The 24,976-nt window shown below is 41.6% G+C and overlaps 1 protein-coding gene across 2 annotated transcripts in view; it reads right to left on the bottom strand.

Annotated features, from left to right (window-relative positions):
* Nucleotides 1-24,976, bottom strand: part of LOC112249541 (protein FAM189A2) — a 67,196-nt gene that overhangs the window by 3,328 nt on the left and 38,892 nt on the right. For both annotated transcript variants that reach the window (XM_042320812.1, XM_042320811.1), the window contains exons 6-9: nucleotides 22,484-22,753; nucleotides 11,020-11,107; nucleotides 2,937-3,122; nucleotides 788-1,098 (exon numbers count right to left, since the gene is read on the bottom strand). In XM_042320812.1, the coding sequence (XP_042176746.1) occupies nucleotides 788-1,098; nucleotides 2,937-3,122; nucleotides 11,020-11,107; nucleotides 22,484-22,753 (855 nt within the window). The remainder of the gene's footprint in view (nucleotides 1-787; nucleotides 1,099-2,936; nucleotides 3,123-11,019; nucleotides 11,108-22,483; nucleotides 22,754-24,976) is intronic.

Raw genomic sequence — 24,976 nt, 5'->3', positions numbered from 1 at the left:
ATTTCCAAAACTCTGTCCTAAGGGACCCCAAGGAATGCATACTACACAGCTGATTCAAATGATCAAAGCTGGATGAGTAGTTGATTATTTGAATCAGCTGTGTAGTGCTAGGGTATGAACCAAAATGTGCACCCCTTGGGGTCCAGAGGACCAAGTTTGGGAAACCGAGTCTGGGTTGAGTGTCACAACTTATTTATACTTATCTGTACAAAATATAATTGGTTAATTGGTTTGACTTGATTATTATGAACATCTGGGGCAATAGACATTCAGAATAAATATTTACAGAATGTTCAGATAGAAAAGTATTGTGTAGATCAAATATGAGTAAGGTAGATTGGAGATTGTGTTAGATATTCATTCTATTTACATCTTCAACATGCAGTGGCAGATGCAGCCCTGCAATTAGTTGAAACCAGCAAATCCAATAGCTTCATAAGATCTGGATTTAAAAAAACAATAATAATAATATAATTAATAATATATAAAATATTTAATAATATATAAAATAATATAATAATATATTAAGAAATATTAAGAAGTGTTCTCAGATCTGTATTTAAATAGTTTAGAAAAAGTAGTAACTTTCGGAGCTCTTCATTGAAATAGTTTTGTAAAGTAAAAGTCATTTGTTGGGATCTTTATTCAAAGAGTTGTAGTCCCCTTCAATGTAACTATTTGTTTCCCCATTTATTAAAAAAAATATGTATATGAAGCATAGGTAAAACTATAGTTGTCCGAGGTCTGGTTCTATGTAACCTCTACCTGTACGATGTAGCCTCTATACCTGTTCTATGTAGCTGGCACAGCGTACGGCCTCCTCCATTTGTTTCTGGTCAGAGCGCAGCACGCTGCGGATGCTGTCCACCAGTTCCTGGACCTCGGGGGTCAGGCTGCAGTGGACCGGCTGCTCCAGGAACCTACTGACCAGCTGCTGGGTGTGTCTGTAGCTCTGGTAGTCCACCATGGAGGAGGGCCGGGGCCGCCGAGGGCCTCTACCTCCCTGCCGGAGGGTCACTGTCTGGGTCCGAGAGGACTGGGCGGCCAGTGCGGACTGGGAAGTCTGGGTGGTCTGCGTGGCCGCCTCACAACTTAATACTGAGGAGGAGAGGGTGGTAAGGGGCTTAGTGTGTCTGTAGACTGGCATACAGTGGGACGTCTGTTGGAAGCGTTAGCTTTAATTTACAGTTTAGCAAATGACACACACACACACACACACACACACACACACACACACACACACACACACACACACACACACACACACACACACACACACACACACACACACACACACACACACGTCTTTATTGCAGTCATGCTGAGTAGATGATCAGATCTCACTTCTAACGAATCAAACACGACATTAGCCTATAACAAAGCATTCTTCAAAGATATCACAAGTGACTAGTGAATGGTCAGTGATGACTTCACCAGTCTAGGTGTGCGTCCTAAATGACACCCTATTCCCTAGGATCCATGAGATTGAAACAAACCTGTGAGGATCCAATTACGTATGTCAATACGACGACCAACACAGCAGTAAACCTACAAGTGGCCCACTCATCTGGTAAGAGAGAAGATTATATTGTACACATTTGTCTATGTTAGGTTTCAATGTCCTGTACATTTTGTGTTTTTAGTGAAGGACTTAATCTGTGTCCGGGACACCGGAATTATGAGTTTTTGATGTCAGTAACTCCACTCTAACCATGTTCAGTGATGCAGGGGCTGGTCAAAAGTAGTGCACTCTATAGAGAATAGGGTGCCACTTGGGCACAGCTAAGCCTATATTTCACTGAAAAGAGAAGACGTTTTACAGTGTGGGAAAGGGAAAGTTTTTGGATTTACAAACTACAGGCCACTAAACCCTGGTTTATATGAAGATATGGATTTCTCACCCTTCCTGTAGGGTCATGATGGGTTAATTTGCTGTCATCTAGTGGACATTTTACTCTATTGCCCTCAGCTATGGTTAGACTGTTGTTCATGTTTTGCTGTGTTCTAGTGTACTATGGACTATTTAGATTTCTTATTTTTGACACTTCTCCCAGTCATATTTAAGGTTAGAACTACTTTTTAGTGTTCTGATACTTCTAGTTTGGAGTTGTATTTTTATGATAACATAGTATCAACATTGTATAGTATTTCAATGTGTATAGTATTGCTTACTAGGTGTGTCCAATCAATTGTGTAACCACTCCCTCTTCCAATTAGGGCTAATTGATAAGCTGTTTAAAAGAGGACCTTGTATTCCTTTTTTTTGTACTCCCTGACGAAGGCCATGCAGCCGAAACGTGTCGGTTTAAAAAAAACTTTGTTGCTATTGAACATGCCATACTAATCAAGACATTTTAATCAATTATATGAAGAGTGCCTTGGTCCTTCTTTCTTCTTTTTCGTTACAATGTGAATTGACATTTCAAGTGTTTGCTTCTGCTCTATTGCTGAGTGAATATTAAACAAACAAAAACATCTGTTGTATCTTATCATGTAATCCCACTATAAAATCTAATGAGCCATGTTTTTGAACTCCCTTCACTGTCAGAAGGAATAAACATTTGTTTCCTTTCTTGCAAAAACTGTGGTCTTGTGTGGCTCAGTGGTGGATCATGGCACTTGCAATGTCAGCATCATGGGTTTAACCACTGCTGGGGCTCACCCACACTAAAAATGTACACACGCTTTGGATAAAAGTGTCTGCCAAATGGTATCATATTAAATGTGAATTTGTGCAAGGGAAATGTTTGTAAATGTAGTCACACTCTTCAGAGAATGAGGAGATTCTAAAACACACGCACACAGATACTGTAGATTTACTGACAGACTGTTCCAGAACTATAAAGTTGATATAATCCTGTTTTTGACTGTCGGAGCCACTGTGTGTGTGTGTGTGTGTGTGTGTCTGCGCATGTGCATGGGTAACCCTGCCTTACCTTTGGCAGCCAGGTCCAATAGTACAGGGTCACTGTAGGAGCGCATGATTCTCTGGCGCTGAGACCTCCTGACGGGGGGCACCGGGGCACCCTGGGGGGGTTTGGCCTGGAGCAGGGGGTGATGGGGGAGAGGGGTAAGACGGGGAGACGTGGGCACCGCCATAACCGTCGTCTGGGGAGCAACGTCTGAATCACAGGAACACTAAACACAATTAGGAGGAGAGGGGTAGGGGGCACTAAAACAGACACACATAAAAAGCACAGAGTCAGTCAGTTAGGAGAGGGGTGGGTAGGGGGGAAGGAGGTGGGTTGAGGGGTAGGGGAAAGTGGGACACCAAGAGAGACGTAGGGAGAGGGAGGGGTTACAGATTCATATCTAGTGTAAATAGGGGTCATAAACCAGTCGCTGATACACCTGCGTTTCTTCAGGAAACTCCCCAAGCTAATGTTGTTACTCTATCCTTAGGAAACTCCCTAGAGACTAGATTTAATGAGAACCATGCATAAACAGCATAGCGCTCTATGCATAGCGCTCACTCCTCTCTTGCCCCTCTTTAACTCTGTCTTTCTGTCAGTTTTTTCCCCTTTCTTTCTTCCTCTCCCTTAAGTGTCTGTGGTGTGACAAATTATACCCGGGTCACACCCAAAGCTCCATCTCTATCGCACAGGCACTGTGACCTTAGAAAGGGAAAGTTACAATTTGAATTGTTTGATCATATTGTCTCTGTCTGACTTTTTTCGCCACGTCTTAATCTTCTCAGCTTGACAAATACTCTACTCTACTCTAAAATAGTTCCAGACTGGGAGTGAAACTACACTTTCACAGAGATTGAAGAAAGGGAAGAAAAGTTCCTATCCTGAGCTGTATGTATGAAGGAGACAGAGTTTGTGAGAGCTAGATAGAGGGTGGGTGGGGGTGGTGAATGTAACATCTGAGACTGAAATAAATGTTCTTATAATACATTGATGGCATAGCTGTCAGTGGGTGAATCTATGACAGAAGGGCAAGGTTAAGTCCCATTCATCTGACTGGGACAACTATAGCAGTACACTGGGATACAGCAACTGTGGCAGTACTTTCACTGGATAACTATAGCAGTACTTTCACTAGGATAACTATAGCAGTACTTTCAATAGGATAACTATATCAGTACTTTCACTGGATAACTATAGCAGTACTTTCACTAGGATAACTATAGCAGTACACTGGGATACAGCAACTGTAGCAGTACTTTCACTGGATAACTATAGCAGTACTTTCACTAGGATAACTATATCAGTACTTTCACTAGGATAACTATAGCAGTACTTTCACTGGATAACTATAGCAGTACTTTCACTAGGATAACTATAGCAGTACTTTCACTGGATAACTATAGCAGTACTTTCACTAGGATAACTATAGCAGTACTTTCACTAGGATAACTATAGCAGTACTTTCACTAGGATAACTATAGCAGTACTTTCACTAGGATAACTATAGCAGTACTTTCACTAGGATAACTATAGCAGTACTTTCACTAGGATAACTATAGCAGTACTTTCACTGGATAACTATAGCAGTACTTTCACTAGGATAACTATAGCAGTACTTTCACTAGGATATATCTGAAATGAGGGTGTTCAGTAGAGTTATAGAATGTCCAAAGCATTGAGAAATATCTTATTTTTACCTGTGTTAGAATAATAAAGAGTTTAGTTTCTAAATTACCTTATTTTGTTGTATTGATTCCTAACCATTTGTTTAGTTTTTTAGCATATCAGTACTTTCACTGTAAGTTAGCAGTAACTATAGCTGTAATGGGATAGCTACAGACAGACATCCGACTAGCAACAGGACTCTCTCAGCAAGGATCTCGAGTGCCGCAGCGGTCTAAGGCACTTCATCTCAGTGCTAGAGACCCTGGTTCAATCCCGGGCTGTATCACAACCGACCGTGATTGGGAGTTCCATAGGGCAGTGCACAATTGGTCCAGCGTCGTCTGGGTTAGGGGAAGTTTGGCTGGAGAAGGCCGCCATTGTAAAATAAGATTTTGTTGTTTACTGTCTTGCCTAGTTGAATAAAAATAAAAGGATACAAGTTCGCGGATGCTTTGTCAGGATACACACGTTTAGCTTTTTCCAAGGCTCACGTGTTAATGTGAATTATGATGGTGGAAAGAAGATATGAGAGATTCATACCGAGGTTTGGACATGTCCATTCACAGGATGCCCTGTGTTTTGCATATAGTCTGTAATTTATAGGTAGGGACAGTTTTATTTCTCAGTTTTTTAACTGGCATTTCCTGCATTATTCATTAGGTTTGCTGTATGGGGTCAATTTCATGCCATATGTATTGAATTGAAAAATAAAATGAATTGTGAACATGAAAAATAAAGTTGAGAATGTAAGCATTATATTTCTGAGGACTGGTGAAATAATGGATGTTGAAATCAAAAACCAAACAACTGAAAGCAAAATGTATAGAATTGTAAACAAAAATAAGACATCAAAATCAAAACCACAAAACTTGTAAACAAATTATTTTAAAGCAAGAGCAAAACTCTTAATGACAAATGATGAAAAATATATTTGAAAATGAATGAAAAAATCATTTTCGGTTAAACTTTCCCAGCAACCAATCCTATTGAATACATTTTGCCTCCACTCTTGCCTGAATGTACTACCTCTTGGTTACGCTATCTTTGCTTTCAAAGTCTATCATGTTCATTGATTGGGTCAAGACGAACCGTCACTCCAAAAATAGAGGACCAATGGAGACTCACTGTCTACACCTCCCTCTAAACCCCTCCCTTCACAGAAAAATAATGCCAAACCTCGAAAGAAACAGACATCGAAAGCAAAGATACGAGTAGAATAACCAGAAGGTAGTACATGCAGGCAAGAGTGTAGGCAAAATGTATTCAATAGGATTGGTTGCTGGGAAAGTTTAACCGAAAATATCTTTGCATTCTTTTTCAAATATTGTTTTTTCATCATTTGTCACAGAGTTTTGCTCTCGCTTTAAATTATTTGGTTACAAGTTTTTGGATTATTATTATTTATTATTTTTGTTTACAATTCTATAAATGTTTCTTTTTTAATTGTTTGGTTTTTGATTTCAACATTCATTATTTCACCCGTCCTCAAAAATATAATGTTTACATTCTCAACTTTATTTTTCATGTTCATGATTTATTTCATTTTGAATTCAATGCATATGGCGTGAAATTGACCCCATATTTATGCTGGTAAAACAATTCCAAGGAAATGTTCTTTGACAAGCTGTCTCCAATCAATAAATCAACCAATGTCTGGTTGTGTGTGGGTGTTTGGTGGGGTGGTCAAACCCAGGTCCAGCAACTGTTAAGCCAACACCTAAACCATTATGCCAAGAGTTCCGAACCTCTTGATGAGCTCACTAGGTGTTACCCACCCCTTTTCTCTATACCAAGTCCCTCACGTATACAATCCTCTCCAATGGCCTCACGAGTGCAATCCCACTTCTGACATGACTGTCAAGCTATTCTGACCTCTTGGTGAAATGGTTAACGTGTTGGCTTGACACTCGCAGAGCCCGGGTTTAAGTCCCGGTCGCGGCTGTCAACAGTGAAGAGGCGACTCCGGGATGCTGGCCTTCTACGCAGAGTTCCTCTGTCCAGTGTTTGTGTTCTTTTGCCCATCTTAATCTTTTATTTTTATTGGCCAGTCTGAGATATGGCTTTTTCTTTGCAACTCTGCCAAGAAGGCCAGCATCCTGGGGTCGCCTCTTCACTGTTGACGTTGAGACTGGTGTTTTGCGGGTACTATTTAATGAAGCTGCCAGTTGAGGACTTGTGAGTCATCTTGTTTCTCAAACTAGACACTCTAATGTACTTGTCCTCTTGCTCAGTTGTGCACCAGGGCCTCCCGCTCCTCTTTCTATTCTGGTTAGGGCCAGTTTGCTCTGTTCTGTGAAGGGAGTAGTACACAGCGTTGTACGAGATCTTCAGTTTCTTGGCAATTTCTCGTATGGAATAGCCTTCATTTCTCAGAACAAGAATAGACTGAGAGTTTCAGAAGAAAGGTTTTTCTGGACATTTTGAGCCTGTAATCGAACCCACAAATGCTAATGCTCCAGATACTCAACTAGTCTAAAGAAGGCAAGTTTTATTGCTTCTTTAATCAAAAGAACAGCTTTCAGCTGTGCTAACATAATTGCAAAAGGGTTTTCTAATGATAAATTAGCCTTTTAAAATTATAAACTTGGATTAGCTAACACAACGTGCTATTGGAACACAGTAGTGATGGTTGCTGATGACTGGGACTCTGTACTAGAGGTCAACCGATTAATCGGAATGGTCGATTAATTGGGGCCGATTTAATGGTTTTAGAACAATCGGTAATCTGCATTTTTGGACACCGATTGTGGCCGATTACATTGCACTCCAAAAGGAGACTGCATGGCATGCTAACTACCTGTTACGCGAGTGCAGCAAGAAGCCAAGTTAAGTTGCAAGCTACCATTAAACTTATCATATAAAAAAAATCAATCTTAACATAATCACTAGTTAACTACACATGGTTGATGATATTACTAGTTTATCTAGCTTGTCCTGCGTTGCATATAATCGATGTGGTGCCTGTTCATTTCTCATTGAATCAAAGCCTACTTCACCAAAAAGGTGATGTTTTAACAAGCGCATTCGTGAAAAAAGCACTGTCGTTGCACCAATGTGTACCTAACCATAAACATCAATGCCTTTCTTTAAAATCAATACACAAGTATATATTTTTAAACCTGCATATTTAGTTAATATTGCCTGCTAACATGAATTTATTTTAACTAGGGAAATTGTGTCACTTCTCTTGCGTTCTGTGCAAGCAGAGTCAGGGTATATGCAGCAGTTTGGGCTGCCTGGCTCGTTGCGAACTGTGTGAAGACCATTTCTTCCTAACAAAGACCGTAATAATTTGCCAGGATTTTACATAATTATGACATAATATTAAAGGTTGTACAATGTAACAGCAATATTTAGACTTAGGGATGCCACCCGTTAGATAAAATACGTAAGGGTTCCGTATTTCACTGAAAGAATAAACGTTTGTTTTTGAATGATCGTTTCCTGGATTTGACCATATTAAGGCTCGTAGTGTTATTATGTTATAATGAAGTCTATGATTTGATATTTGTTGTGAAAAAAATGTATTTTCTTTTTATCCTCTTGGTCTTTCATTCAAAATATTCACAAAAATCAAACCTTTAATTGAAGTAAAATGTATGTGAAAAAATATTTTTTTCCGAAACGTGTGCCCAATTATTGGCAATCTAAATGAAGTATATTCCCATTCATATTTTACGTTTTTGAGTTCATCTGAGTGATTAAGACTACTTCCTGTTTCACTGGGGTATAAATATGAGGAGACACACAGGCCAAGTTCCCATAGTCATCCATCACTCTGGGAAAGACCTGAGAATACAGTAATGATGTGCAACAAAAGGTTGTTAAGTTGCACAAATCAGGAAATGGCTATAAGAAAATAGCTCAAAGGTTGAAAATGCCCCTTTCCACTAACAGGGCATTAACCACAAGTTGTTTGGGAGGGTTACCATAAAAAAAAAACACTGGAGCTCCACTGCGTGCTCAGTACTCCCTGTTCACCCACGACTGCATGGCCAGGCATGACTCCAACACCATTATTAAGTTTGCAGACGACGCAACAGTGGTAGGCCTGATCACCGACAACGACAAGACAACCTATAGGGAGGAGGTCAGAGACCTGGCCGGGTGGTGCCAGAATATCAACCTATCCCTCAACGTAACCAAGACTAAGGAAATTATTTTGGACTACAGGAAAAGAAGGACTGAGGATGCCCTCATTCTCATTGACGGGGCTGTAGTGGAGCCGGTTGAGAGCTTCAAGTTCCTTGGTGTCCACATCACCAACAAACTAGAATGGTCCAAACACACCAAGACAGTCGTGAAGAGGGCACGACAAAGCCTATTCCCCCTCAGATTCTACAGCTGCAACATCGAGAGCATCCTGACTGGTTGCATCACTGCCTGGTACGGCAATTGCTCGGCCTCTGACCGCAAGGCACTACAGAGGGTAGTGCGTATGGCCCAGTATATCACTGGGGCTAAGCTGCCTGCCATCCAGGACCTCTACACCAGGCGGTGTCAGAGGAAGGCCTGCACACAGAGCAAGGCCCGCATTCCCGCACATTGGCTAACCGGGCTATCTGCACTGTCTTTTTACTGTTGTTTAATTTCTTTACCTACCTATTGTTCACCTAATACCTTTTTTGCACCATTGGTTAGAGCCTGTAAGTAAGCATTTCCCTGTAATACCTGTTGTATTCAGCGCACGTGACAAATACACTATTATTTAATTTTATTTGATCAAACAACAAGCTCAAGCGCCTATAGTTTGCCAAACGTTACTGGAACTTTCCATGGGGCCGGGTTCTATGTTCAGATGAGACCAAAATAGAGCTTTTGGGAAAAAAACACGTACCAGAAGTGGGTTTGGCGTAGACACATAGACAATAAAGACTTTTTTCACAGCCTGTTTTGCTCATATTTACTAAGGGTGCCAATATTAGTGGAGGACACTATTATTATTAACATTATTAACATTCCCCATCTTAGCTACTGTTGTATCAATATCTTTTGACCATGACAGTTTTACAATCCAGGGTAACTCCAAACAGTTTAGTCACCTCAACTTGCTCAATTTCCACATGATTTATTACAAGATTTTGTTGAGGTTTAAGGTTTAGTGAATGCTTTTAGGTTTGAAATATTTAGTACCAACTTATTCCTTGCCACCCATTCTGAAACTAACTGCAGCTCTTTGTTAAGTGTTGCAGTCATTTCAGTCGCTGTAGTAGCTGACGTGTATAGTGTGGAGTCATCTGCATACATAGACACACGGGCCTTACTCGTTAGTAAAGTTTTTTTTTTTTTTTTAAGTAAATGGCCTAGAGAGCTGCTTGATTCTTCCTGGATTATGTTGGCGAGGCTTCCAACAAGAATTACCTGCCTTAACAGAGCACAGAGGGTCTTCTTTAAGACCCTCTGTGCTCTGTTAAGGCAGGTAATTCTTGTTTCACAATATAGCAGGAGGTGTAAAGCCATAACACATACGTTTCTCCAGATCGTTAATGTCAAAAGCCGCACTGAAGTCGAACAAAACAGCCCGCACAATCTTATTATCAATTTCTCTCAGCCAATCATCAGTCATTTATGTAAGTGCTGTGCTTGTTGAATGTCCTTCCCTACAAGCGTGCTGAAAGTCTGTTGTCGATTGGCATTGAATCTGGTCAAACACAATTTTTTCTGGAAGTGTACTATTGGTTGGTAACAAGCTGATTGGTTGGCTATTTGAGCCAGTAAAGGGGGCTTTACTATTCTTAGGTAGCGGAATTACTTTTGCTTCCCTCCAGGCCTGAGGGCACACACTGAGGGCTTAAATTCGGCTTAAATTGATATGGCAAATAGGAGTGGCAATATCGTCTGCTATTATACTCAGTAATTTTCCATCCAAGTTGTCAGACCTCAGTGGCTTGTCATTGTTGGTGGACAACAATACTTTTTTCACCTCTTCCACACTTACTTTACGGAATTCTAAATTACAATGCTGGTCTTTCATAATATTTTTTATCCACTGTTAATGTGTCGGGATCCTTCTCTTGCATGGCACTCGCTGCAGACTGTGGGACATCCACGGCCATCCACAGCCATCTCACTTCTTACTCCTTTAGCTATTTTCACTGCCTCTACATAGGAGACCTGCTGGTTAATATTTAAATATATGTTCATATAAGGCTTAAACATATATTTATATATCTGTAATTTACATATAATTAAATACATGTACATACATGTTAAAATATCTGTCAATAAAAATGTTCCATATGGGCCACATTGTCCTATGAATTTTTATATCTAATAAAATATCTTACATTGTGGTTGTGTTTTGGTATGTTCAGACCTCTGACGCCATACCACTTAATGCACTATGCTACACTACTCTGCCCAACCCAGTACTTGTCCCACCTCTCTCTCAAGCTTTATTACAGTATGTCGGTCCATCAATCCATCCATCCTTGTGTCCTACCTCTAATTGAAGTACCCGCCTCTGAGCTGTTATTCAACTCTTCTGTCAACTCTGTCAGATCCGTCACGGGAATCTGAATCTCTGTCTCCTGAAGATAACATAGTCATTCAATATTATACTGTAACTGGAGATTGGGAGACATTAATAAACCACAGTTATGAAACAAACAAAAGTAATTATCCAGGGTTGGGGTCAATTCTGAATTGAGTTGTGAATTCCCATTTAATTTCAATTCAATTCTTGAATATGAATTGGCCACACCCCACAGGAAGCAGAATTAATAGAATTTGAATTAAAGGAAGTAGAATTTAATTAATTAAATTAATTTAGACGCAAATGCACTTTTTATTCTACAAATCACTGTCACGCCCTGATCTGTTTCACCTGTCCTTGTGATTGTCTCCACCCCCTCCAGGTGTCACTTATTTTCCCCAGTGTATTTATTCCTGTGTTTCCTGTCTCTCTGTGCCAGTTCGTCTTGTATGTTTCCAAGTCAACCAGTGGTTTTCCCCTTCTCCTGCTTTTTGCATTCTCCTTTCTCTAGTCCCTTTTGACCCTTGCCTGTTTCTGGACTTTGTACCCAACTGCCTGACCATTCTGCCTCCTGTGTCTGCATTTGGGTCTCACCTTGTGCCTTGATACATCACCATAGAAATGTTTATTTTGACTTCAGTTGGTGCTAAATACGGCTGCTAGAATCCTGACTAGAACCAAACAATTTGATCATATTACTCCAGTGCTAGCCTTTCTACACTGGCTTCCTGTCAAAGCAAGGGCTGATTTCAAGGTTTTACTGCTAACCTACAAAGCATTACATGGGCTTGCTCCTACCTATCTCTCTGATTTGGTCCTGCCGTACATACCTACACGTACGCTACGGTCACAAGACGCAGGCCTCCTAATTGTCCCTAGAATTTCTAAGCAAACAGCTGGAGGCAGGGCTTTCTCCTATAGAGCTCCATTTTTATGGAACGGTCTGCCTACCCATGTCAGAGACGCAAACTCGGTCTCAACCTTTAAGTCTTTACTGAAGACCCATCTCTTCAGTGGGTCATATGATTGAGTGTAGTCTGGCCCAGGAGTGGGAATGTGAACGGAAAGGCTCTGGAGCAACGAACTGCCCTTGCTGTCTCTGCCTGGCCGGTTCCCCTCTTTCCACTGGGATTCTCTGCCTCTAACCCTATTACAGGGGCTGAGTCACTGGCTTACTGGGGCTCTCTCATGCCGTCCCTGGAAGGGGTGCGTCACCTGAGTGGGTTGATTCACTGATGTGGTCATCCTGTCTGGGTTGGCGCCCCCCCTTGGGTTGTGCCATGGCGGAGATCTTTGTGGGCTATACTCGGCCCTGTCTCACGATGGTAAGTTGGTGGTTGAAGATATCCCTCTAGTGGTGTGGGGGCTGTGCTTTGGCAAAGTGGGTGGGGTTTATCCTTCCTGTTTGGCCCTGTCCGGGGGTGTCCTCGGATGGGTCCACAGTGTCTCCTGACCCCTCCTGTCTCAGCCTCCAGTATTTATGCTGCAGTAGTTTATGTGTCGGGGGCTGGGGTCAGTTTGTTATATCTGGAGTACTTCTCCTGTCCTATTCGGTGTCCTGTGTGAATCTAAGTGTGCGTTCTCTAATTCTCTCCTTCTCTCTCTCGGAGGACCTGAGCCCTAGGACCATGCCCCAGGATTACCTGACATGATGACTCCTTGCTGTCCCCAGTCCACCTGGCCGTGCTGCTGCTCCAGTTTCAACTGTTCTGCCTTCTTATTATTCGAACATGCTGATCATTTATGAACATTTGAACATCTTGGCCATGTTCTGTTATAATCTCCACCCGGCACAGCCAGAAGAGGACTGGCCACCCCACATATGCTCTCTCTAATTCTCTCTTTTTTTCACTCTCTCGGAGGACCTGAGCCCTAGGACCATGCCCCAGGAATACCTGACATGATGACTCCTTGCTGTCCCCAGTCCATCTGACCGTGCTGCTGCTCCAGTTTCAACTGTTCTGCCTTATTATTATACGACCATGCTGGTCATTTATGAACATTTGAACATCTTGGCCATGTTCTGTTATAATCTCCACCCGGCACAGCCAGAAGAGGACTGGCCACCCCACATAGCCTGGTTCCTCTCTAGGTTTCTTCCTAGGTTTTGGCCTTTCTAGGGAGTTTTTCCTAGCCACCGTGCTTCTACACCTGCATTGCTTGCTGTTTGGGGTTTTAGGCTGGGTTTCTGTACAGCCCTTTGAGATATCAGCTGATGTACGAAGGGCTATATAAATAAATTTGATTTGATTTGATTTTGACTTCACGTATAGTTACCAATACCATGTAGCATAAGGTTGTAACATTTTTGGGAATGCATTCTGGGAAACAATTCTAATGCATTCTGGGAAATGTATTCTGATATTTAACAAGTATTAACTACGAATTATAATAGACAACCTACAACATGTTAGAATAATATACATTCTCTCAAATCAATTTTCTAGAATTATAGTGGCCTGGAAATATTCTAACATTGTTGTGGGTTGTCTTTAACAGTTCATAGTTCCCTTAATGTTTTTAAATATCAAAATACATTTCCCAGAATTGATTATATCAAACACTGCAGTATGGAAGGGAACAATCTAATATCATGACAAAGAAAAAATACTGTTATACTGTTATCAATTAGTGTCTCCAGAAAATATTCAATATTGATTTTTTCCACATTTTATTGTTACAGTCTGAATGTAATATACCCATAATGTCAAAGTAGAAATGTTTTTCTTTTACATTTTTACAAAACAAAAAAATCAAAAGCTGAAATGTCTTTAGTAGGTTTGTTGCGGTGACCGTATTACCACCAAACCAGCGGTCACAAGCCATGAAGGCAGTCAAATTCCACATGACCGTTTAGTCACCATAATTAGGATTCTGCAAGCTCTGATGCTGGTAATTAGTAGCCTACCAAACTTGCTAACTTGCCTTGTACTCAGCATTCTATTGTCCCTCTAATCATTCTGACATCTATACAAGTGTTTTTGAAAATCTAATCAAACACTTCATGAGAGCCCATGAGCTCATGTTGCGCAACATTTCTATAGGCTATGCAATCGCAGGAAAAAACAGACTGATGGCCACTAATAAAAAGAGGAGGATCCCATCATCGTTCTATAGGCTAGGCCTACTATATTTATTTCTCACCTTTCCTAATATTAAGCATATTGCTTATATTTACCACAGGAGTATAGCCTATTTGGCTGGCATGAGAATAAACCACGGGGGAAAGCATCTTCCATTCGCTATTTACAGTTGAAGTCAGAAGTTTTCATACCCCTTAGCCAAATACATTTAAACTCAGATTTTCACAATTCCTGACATTTAATCCTAGTAAAAATTCCCTATCTTAGGTCAATTAGGATCACCACTTTATTTTCAGAATGTGAAACGTCAGAATAATAGTAGAGAGAATGATTTATTTCAGCTTTTATTTCTTTCATCACATTCCCAGTGGGTCAGAAGTTTATATACACTCACTTAGTATTTGGTAGCATTGCCTTTAAATTAGTTAACTTGCGTCAAATGTTTTGGGTAGCCTTCCACTAGCTTCCCACTATAAGTTGGGTGAATTTTGGCCCATTCCTCCTGATAGAGATGATGTAGCTAAGTCAGGTTTGTAGGCCTCATTGCTCGCACATGCTTTTTCAGTTCTACCCACACATTTTCTGTAGGGTTGAGGTTAGGGCTTTGTGATGGCCACTAACCACAAGGTAGCCTAGTGGTTAGAGCGTTGGACTAGTAACCGGAAGGTCCCCGAGCTGACAAGGTACAAATCTGTTGTTCTGCCCCTGAACAGGCAGTTAACCCACTGTTCCTTTGCCGTCATTGAAAATAAGAATTTGTTCTTAACTGACTTGCCTAGTTAAATAGAGGTGAAAAATAAATACATTTGCGACCAAGCTTTAACTTCCTGACTAATGTCTTGAGATGTTGCTTCAATATATCCACAACATTTCATCCCCTCATGAAGCCATCTATTTTGTGAAGTGTACCAGTCCCACCTGCAGCAAAGCACCTCCACAACATGTTATTGCCAACCCCATGCTTCACGGTTGGGATTAGCTTGCAAGCCTCCCCCTTTTTCCTCCAAACATATCGATGGTCATTATGGCCAAACAGTTCTATTTTTGTTTCATCAGACCAGAGGACATTTCTCCAAAAAGTACGATCTTTGTCCCCATGTGCATTTGCAAACCATAGTCTGGCTTTTTTTTATGACGGTTTTGGAGCAGTGGCTTCTTCCTTGCTGAGCGGCCGTTCAGGTTATGTTGATATAGGACTTGTTTTACTGTGGATAGAGATACATTTGTACCTGTTTCCTCCAGCATCTTCACAAGGTCCTTTGCTGTTTTTCTGGGATTGATTTGCACCTTTTGCACCAAAGTACGTTCATCTCAAGGAGACAGAATGCGTCTCCTTCCTGAGCGGTATGATGGATGCGTGGTCCCATGGGGTTTATACTTGCACACTATTGTTTGTACAGATGAACATGGTACATTCAGGCATTTGGAAATTGCTCCCAATGATGAACCAGACTTGTGGAGGTCTACAACTTTTTTCCTGAGGTCTTGGCTGATTTCTTTAGATTTTCCCATGATGTCAAGCAAAGAGACACTGAGTTTGAAGGAAGGCCCTGAAATACATCCACAGGTACACCTCCAATTGACTCAAATTATGTCAATTAGCCTCTAAGAAGCTTCTAAAGAAAAACCCTTGAATGTAATTTTCTGGAATTTTCCAAGCTGTTTAAAGGCACAGTCAACTTAGTGCATGTAAACTTCTGACCCACTGAAATTGTGATACGATTAATTTTAAGTGAAATAATCTGTTAAATAAATAATAAATTACTTATGTCATGCACACAGTAGATGTCCTAACCGACTTGCCAAAACTATAGTTTGTTAACAAGAAATTTGTGGAGTGGTTGAAAAACATGTTTTAATGTCTCCAACCTAAGTGTATGTAAACTTCTGACTTCAACTGGAAGTGCATAGATGACATGTATTTTTTCCGCTGCCCCTGTTTCGATACAGGTGCATGATAATGGTCCATTCTAAATCTAAACAAAATACTATTTAGTATATGTAAAGACAAGATGAAATCAAGACTATTCTGAACGGTGAGAATATTAGCCTATCACTTGTGAATCATATATTATCACTTGTGAATTAAACAATGCCTTCACAACTAAAGTGGCCAAATAACTTTTTAAATTAAGCACATTAATCCGCTTTACAAGGGTGTGGAGCCTAACTGTCTACTAGCGCGTGAGTTTCAAGTTTGGGGAAGATGATTTTCACCATAAAAATGCACATTTATAATAAAAGCATTACATACATAATTGCATTTGTGATCACTTTTGATAATGGTGTTTTCCGCTTACAGCCTACTAGCATGAGCGCATTGCTGCGCTTATAATGCGAAGAAATAGCCTAACAGATTATCAACATTTTAAGATAATTGTTCTGATCTGTTGCATAGAATAGATCGACTTTTGTACTACGAGGGAGAGTAGATTGACATAGGCTAGTGCTTTTTCTGTTTGTTAGGCATACTCATCTTTTGGTTGACAGTTCTTCCAATATTTTCAGTATGCACCTCGGAATTGGATAAGGACGCACGCAGTTGCGTCCCCGATCAACTGACGGAGAGCAGTGTGAGTGAGAGACGCTTCGGATTGCGTAGGACACTCAGGGAGAAGGACACAACGCAGCACTCCGGTCCGCAAAAGGCATGTTTTTTTAGGGTGCATTATGGCCACAAAGGGAATGCTGCTGGGAAATTCGTGGCATTATCAAGTGTTTGTCAAATTGTGAAGGAGAGACTATTTGGAGTGTGTACAGCCTGCGCAAAAAACAACGCTCATGCCTTTCAAGTGAATTTTTCCATCATTAGAATCATGCAGCCTTACAATGTATTAAACATCAAAACATACAGCCCGACGTTTGTAGAACAACTAAAGTTACATTAGTAACTCTAAATGAAGCATATAGGAGTACCTATTTCTTTATTGACAGCTTAACACAGAATAAACGCATGTGCGCACTCCCTCAAATGTTTGGAGAAAATATTTACATTTTATTCAGCTTTGTTCAATTGTATTCTTCATACTATAAAATATCAAATAATGCCACGGAATTATAGGCAAATCTTGTCTGCTAAATGAACTAGTGTTCACAGCCACATTAGGAACAACTTAAGGACAACTTAGAGTATGCAATTATTTTCTTCTGAAATAGACTACATTTTCTTCATATCATGCTTTTATAGACCTGTCTAAAACATATAATGGATTTATTGTGAAGGTTTAGGCTATATTACATGAATTTATGAGACTAAAATGACTTGTAGGCTATGTGTGGAAGCCAGGAGATGCTAAATTAATTATATGTCAATTACCATGAGACCGACAGGCTCATGAGACCAAATCAAATCAAATCAAATGTTATTTGTCACATACACATGGTTAGCAGATGTTAGTGCGAGTGTAGCGAAATGCTTGTGCTTCTAGTTCCGACAATGCAGTAATAACCAACAAGTAATCTAGCTAACAATTCCAAAACTACTACCTTATAGACACAAGTGTAAGGGGATAAAGAATATGTACATAAAGATATATGAATGAGTGATGGTACAGAGCGGCATAGGCAAGATACAGTAGATGGTATTGAGTGCAGTATATACATATGAGATGAGTATGTAAACAAAGTGGCATAGTTAAAGTGGCTAGTGATACATGTATTACATAAGGATGCAGTAGATGATATAGAGTACAGTATATACGTATACATATGAGATGAATAATGTAGGGTATGTAAACATTATATTAATATAAACATTACATTGTTTAAAGTGGCTAGTGATATATTTTACATCATTTCCCATCAATTCCCATTATTAAAGTGGCTGGAGTTGAGTCAGTGTGTTGGCAGCAGCCACTCAATGTTAGTGGTGGCTGTTTAACAGTCTGATGGCCTTGCGATAGAAGCTGTTTTTCAGTCTCTCGGTCCCAGCTTTGATGCACCTGTACTGACCTCGCCTTCTGGATGATAGCGGGGTGAACAGGCAGTGGCTCGGGTGGTTGTTGTCCTTGATGATCTTTATGGCCTTCCTGTGACATTGGGTGGTGTAGGTGTCCTGGAGGGCAGGTAGTTTGCCCCCGGTGATGCGTTGTGCAGACCTCACTACCCTCTGGAGAGCCTTACGGTTGTGGGCGGAGCAGTTGCCGTACCAGGCGGTGATACAGCCCGACAGGATGCTCTCAATTGTGCATCTGTAGAAGTTTGTGAGTGCTTTTGGTGACAAGCCGAATTTCTTCAGCCTCCTGAGGTTGAAGAGGCGCTGCTGCGCCTTCTTCACCATGCTGTCTGTGTGGGTGGACCAATTCAGTTTGTCTGTGATGTGTACGCCGAGGAACTTAAAACTACTACCCTCTCCACTACTGTTCCATCGATGTGGATAGGGGGGTGTTCCCTCTGCTGTTTCCTGAAGTCCACAATCATCTCCTTAGTTTTGTTGACGTTGAGTGTGAGGTTATTTTCCTGACACCACACTCCGAGGGCCCTCACCTCCTCCCTGTAGGCCGTCTCATCGTTGTTGGTAATCAAGCCTACCACTGTTGTGTCGTCCGCAAACTTGATGATTGAGTTGGAGGCGTGCATGGCCACGCAGTCGTGGGTGAACAGGGAGTACAGGAGAGGGCTCAGAACGCACCCTTGTGGGGCCCCAGTGTTGAGGATCAGTGGGGTGGAGATGTTGTTGCCTACCCTCACCACCTGGGGGCGGCCCGTCAGGAAGTCCAGTACCCAGTTGCACAGGGCGGGGTCGAGACCCAGGGTCTCGAGCTTGATGACGAGCTTGGAGGGCACTATGGTGTTAAATGCCGAGCTGTAGTCGATGAACAGCATTCTCACATAGGTATTCCTCTTGTCCAGATGGGTTAGGGCAGTGTGCAGTGTGGTTGAGATTGCATCGTCTGTGGACCTATTTGGGCGGTAAGCAAATTGGAGTGGGTCTAGGGTGTCAGGTAGGGTGGAGGTGATATGGTCCTTGACTAGTCTCTCAAAGCACTTCATGATGACGGAAGTGAGTGCTATGGGGCGGTAGTCGTTTAGCTCAGTTACCTTAGCTTTCTTGGGAACAGGAACAATGGTGGCCCGCTTGAAGCATGTGGGAACAACAGACTGGGATAGGGATTGATTGAATATGTCCGTAAACACACCAGCCAGCTGGTCTGCGCATGCTCTGAGGGCCCGGCTGGGGATGCCGTCTGGGCCTGCAGCCTTGCGAGGGTTGACACGTTTAAATGTTTTCCTCACGTCGGCTGCAGTGAAGGAGAGTCCGCATGTTTTAGTTGCGAGCAGTGTCAGTGGCACTGTATTGTCCTCAAAGCGGGCAAAAAAGTTGTTTAGTCTGCCTGGGAGCAAGAGATCCTGGTCCGTGACGGTGCTGGTTTTCTTTTTGTAATCCGTGATTGACTGTAGACCCTGCCACATACCTCTTGTGTTTGAGCCGTTGAATTGAGATTCTACTTTGTCTCTATACTGATGCTTAGCTTGTTTGATTGTCTTGCGGAGGGAATAGTTACACTGTTTGTATTCGGTCATGTTTCCAGTCATCTTGCCCTGATTAAAAGCAGTGGTTCGCGCTTTCAGTTTCACGCGAATGCTGCCATCAATCCACGGTTTCTGGTTTGGGAATGTTTTAATCGTTGCTATGGGAACGACATCTGCAACGCAAGTTCTAATGAACTCGCTCACCGAATCAGCGTATTCGTCAATGTTGTTGTCTGACGCAATACGGAACATATCCCAGTCCACGTGATGGAAGCAGTCTTGGAGTGTGGAATCAGATTGGTCGGACCAGCGTTGAACAGACCTCAGCGCGGGAGCTTCTTGTTTTAGTTTCTGTCTGTAGGCAGGGATCAACAAAATGGAGTCGTGGTCAGCTTTTCCCAAAGGAGGGCGGGGCAGGGCCTTATATGCGTCGCGGAAGTTGGAATAGCAATGATCCAAGGTTTTTCCAGCCCTGGTTGCGCAATCGATATGCTGATAAAATTTAGGGGGTCTTGTTTTCAGATTAGCCTTGTTAAAATCCCCAGCTACAATGAATGCAGCCTCCGGATATATGGATTCCAGTTTGCAAAGAGTCAAATAAAGTTTGTTCAGAGCCATCAATGTGTCTGCTTGGGGGGGAATATATACGGCTGTGATTATAATCGAAGAGAATTCCCTTGGTAGATAATGCGGTCTACATTTGATTGTGAGGAATTCTAAATCAGGTGAACAGAAGGACTTGAGTTCCTGTATGTTGTTGTGGCCACACCACGTCACGTTAACCATAAAGCATACGCCCCCGCCCCTCTTCTTATCAGAAAGATGTTTGTTTCTGTTGGCGCGATGCGTGGAGAAACCAGCTGGCTGCACCGTCTCCGATAGCGTCTCTCCAGTGAGCCATGTTTCCGTGAAGCAAAGAACGTTACAGTCTCTGATGTCCCTCTGGAATGCTACCCTTGCTCGGATTTCATCAACCTTGTTGTCAAGAGACTGGACATTGGCGAGGAGAATGCTAGGGAGTGGTGCACGATGTGCTCATATCTGGAGTCTGACCAGAAGACCAATTTGTTTTCCCCTTTTTCGAAGTCGTTTTTTGGGGTCGCCGGCTGGGATCCATTCCGTTGTCCTGGGTGAAAGGCAGAACACAGGATCCGCTTCGCGAAAGTCATATTCTTGGTCGTACTGATGGTGAGTTGACGCTGCTCTTATGTTCAGTAGTTCTTCTCGACTGTATGAAACGTAAGATGACCTGGGGTACCAATGTAAGAAATAACAAAAAAAAACTGCATAGTTTCCTATGAACGCGAACCGAGGCGGCCATCTCTGTCGGCGCCGGAAGTCAACCTAGTCTTGGGTCAATAAGTATTCAACCCCTTTGTTATGACAAGCTTAAATAAATTCAGGAGTACCCCACACATACAATAATCTGTAAAAGATATGAAGGTCAGTCAATCTGGAAAATATCAAGAACTTTGAAAGTTTCTTCAAGTGCAGTTGCAAAAACTATAAAGAGGTAATGATTAAACTGTCTCTCATGAGGACCGCCACATTCTGCAGAGGATAAGTTCATTAGAGTTACCAGCCTCAGAAATTGCAGCCCAAATAAATGCTTTACAGAGTTCAAGTAACAGACACATCTCAACATCAACTGTTTAGAGGAGACTGCGTGGATCAGGCCTTCATGGTCCAATTGCTGCAGAGAAACCACTACTGAAGGACACCAATAATAAGAAGAGACTTGCTTGGGCCAAAAAACACGAGTAATGGGCATTAGACTGTTGGAAATCTGTCCTTTGGTCTGATGAGTCCACATCTGAGATTTTTGGTTCCAACCGCTGTGTCTTTGTGAGATGCAGAGTAGGTGAATGGATGATCTCCGCATGTGTGGTTCCCACCCTGAAGCATGGAGAAGGAGGTGACGGTGTGGGGGTGCTTTGCTGGTGACACTGTCAGTGATTTATTTAGAATTCAAGGCACACTTAACCAGCATGGAAACCACAGCATTCTGCAACAAATACGCCATCCCACCTGGTTTGCGCTTAGTGGGGTAGTCATTTGTTTTTCAACAGGACAATGACCAAACACACCTCCAGGCTGTGTAAGGGCTAATTGACCAATGAGAGTGATGGAGTGCTGCATCAGATGACCTGGCCTGGTTACTACATGATTCCATATGTGTTATTTCATAGTTTGTATGTCTTCAATATTATTCTACAATGTAGAACATAGTAAAATTAAAGGAAAACCCTTAAATGAGTAGGTGTGTCCAAACTTTTGACTGATAATGTATGTAAATTAAATCTGTATTTTAGTTCCAATAAATTTGCTAAAACTTTTCACTTTGTTATAAAAAATATATTTAACTCATTTTGAATTCAGGCTGTAACAAAGTGTGGAATAATTCAAAACTAATATTTTAAATAGTATGTGTATTCTTTGCATTAATATGTTGCATATCCTTTTGATAAAATAATTGTCAAATGAACCAAACTTTCATGCTCCATGGTTTGAATTGGTTTGAATTCCATTCTAATTCCTTCAATTAAAATTCTGCTTCTTTATGGAGGTGTGGCCAATTCGATTTAAGTGCATTGTTTGAATTGAACTCAGAAATTCCAAATTGACTCCAACCCTGCAACTATCAATACAAAGCATTTACAACTCAAAGGTATCACATTGCTGCATTACTTGATTTGAAGTTACTGAGTTTTTGTTGGAATACAACTTGGAGCATGCTGACTGGATGGGGGCCAGCCATTCCCATTGTTTTGCAATAAACAATGCTAATGTTAAACTGTAACTGAATGACTATCTAAATCCATAGTCTACTTTCAAGGTACCCATAAAATGATATAAATGTAATCTGCTGTAAGTACCTGTGTTGCGGTGGCCAGGGCGGAGCCTCCAGTAACAGCGTAGGGAGGGGGTGGGTCTAAAGGACTGAACACCTCTACTCCTTTAATCCTGGCACCATAGATATGAGGTAGTGGTGTCACACTGTCCCCAAACATCCTGCGAGCCAGCCGTGGTGTGTAGGAGTAGAAGGTTGAAAAATAGGAGGGGGGAGGGGCAGGGGGGACAAACTCATCCGGGTCAGGGATAATAGTTGGCTCCTCCACCTCCTCTGCAATTGGCCTGGGATCATCCTAATAGAGGGGGAGATAAGCCCCTTTATTGAGATGCACCTGTAGTGTTGACAAATTAAAAAAGCATTGGTCAATATGGAGCAGAGTATGTGAGCGGAGCGGAGCTGGAGCGGACCGAGGAGCAGTATGCCCAATTTGACAGGAGCACAGAGCGAGATTCACAAAAGTTTGAGCATCGGACTTCGCTCCAGTAGCGCTCACTTCACGAGTTCAGGGCATGCCTGGCCCAGCATGTATTTGTAGTCTACTTCTGTGCTGCTATAGCCCCTTTAGCTACTGTCATGGAGTTCGATGAATATTTTCACAAAGAATTTGATAAAACACACAGGTGCAAAATCAAGGTGATTTACAAAGACGAGGACCAATAGCAAGAGAGGGAGTGCAGTGATGTAGTGTCGACAACTAAAGAATCATTGTGGAATCTGAAAAGACATATGCCAAAAGCATGATGGTGTACTTACTACGTGAACATGCTAAAAGAAAGGAACGAGGTGGGTAGATAACTACAGTGCCTTGCGAAAGTATTCGGCCCCCTTGAATTTTGCAACCTTTTGCCACATGTCAGGCTTCAAACATAAAGATATAAAACTGTATTTTTTTGTGAAGAATCAACAACAAGTGGGACACAATCATGAAGTGGAACGACATTTATTGAATATTTCAAACTTTTTTAACAAATCAAAAACTGAAAAATTGGGCGTGCAAAATTATTCAGCCCCCTTAAGTTAATACTTTGTAGCGCCACCTTTTGCTGCGATTACAGCTGTAAGTCGCTTGGGGTATGTCTCTATCAGTTTTGCACATCGAGAGACTGACATTTTTCCCATTCCTCCTTGCAAAACAGCTCGAGCTCAGTGAGGTTGGATGGAGAGCATTTTGAACAGCAGTTTTCAGTTCTTTCCACAGATTCTCGATTGGATTCAGGTCTGGACTTTGACTTGGCCATTCTAACACCTGGATATGTTTATTTTTGAACCATTCCATTGTAGATTTTGCTTTATGTTTTGGATCATTGTCTTGTTGGAAGACAAATCTCCGTCCCAGTCTCAGGTCTTTTGCAGACTCCATCAGGTTTTCTTCCAGAATGGTCCTGTATTTGGCTCCATCCATCTTCCCATCAATTTTAACCATCTTCCCTGTCCCTGCTGAAGAAAAGCAGGCCCAAACCATGATGCTGCCACCAACATGCTTGACAGTGGGGATCGTGTGTTCAGGGTGATGAGCTGTGTTGCTTTTACGCCAAACATAACGTTTTGCATTGTTGCCAAAAAGTTCAATTTTGGTTTCATCTGACCAGTGCACCTTCTTCCACATGTTTGGTGTGTCTCCCAGGTGGCTTGTGGCAAGCTTTAAACAACACTTTTTATGGATATCTTTAAGAAATGGCTTTCTTCTTGCCACTCTTCCATAAAGGCCAGATTTGTGCAATATACGACTGATTGTTGTTCTATGGACAGAGTCTCCCACCTCAGCTGTAGATCTCTGCAGTTCATCCAGAGTGATCATGGGCCTCTTGGCTGCATCTCTGATCAGTCTTCTCCTTGTATGAGCTGAAAGTTTAGAGGGACGGCCAGGTCTTGGTAGATTTGCAGTGGTCTGATACTCCTTCCATTTCAATATTATCGCTTGCACAGTGCTCCTTGGGATGTTTAAAGCTTGGGAAATCTTTTTGTATCCAAATCCGGCTTTAAACTTCTTCACAACAGTATCTCGGACCTGCCTGGTGTGTTCCTTGTTCTTCATGATGCGCTCTGCGCTTTAACGGACCTCTGAGACTATCACAGTGCAGGTGCATTTATACGGAGACTTGATTACACACAGGTGGATTGTATTTATCATCATTAGTCATTTAGGTCAACATTGGATCATTCAGAGATCCTCACTGAACTTCTGGAGAGAGTTTGCTGCACTGAAAGTAAAGGGGCTGAATAATTTTGCACGCCCAATTTTTCAGTTTTTGATTTGTTAAAAAAGTTTGAAATATCCAATAAATGTCGTTCCACTTCATGATTGTGTCCCACTTGTTGTTGATTCTTCACAAAAAAATACAGTTTTATATCTTTATGTTTGAAGCCTGAAATGTGACAAAAGGTCGCAAAGTTCAAGGGGGCCGAATACTTTCGCAAGGCACTGTAAGTGTGACATTGTAGCAAAGTACTTATAAACAAAAAATCTGATCTATTAAACGTTTTGTTCATTTTTGTTCTATACAATAGGCCATAA

Source organism: Oncorhynchus tshawytscha, linkage group LG04 (assembly GCF_018296145.1).
Source record: "Oncorhynchus tshawytscha isolate Ot180627B linkage group LG04, Otsh_v2.0, whole genome shotgun sequence".
Taxonomy (NCBI): Eukaryota; Metazoa; Chordata; class Actinopteri; order Salmoniformes; family Salmonidae; genus Oncorhynchus; species Oncorhynchus tshawytscha.
Note: the sequence above shows the minus strand (reverse complement) of the source record. Positions and strands in the feature narration are given on the sequence as shown.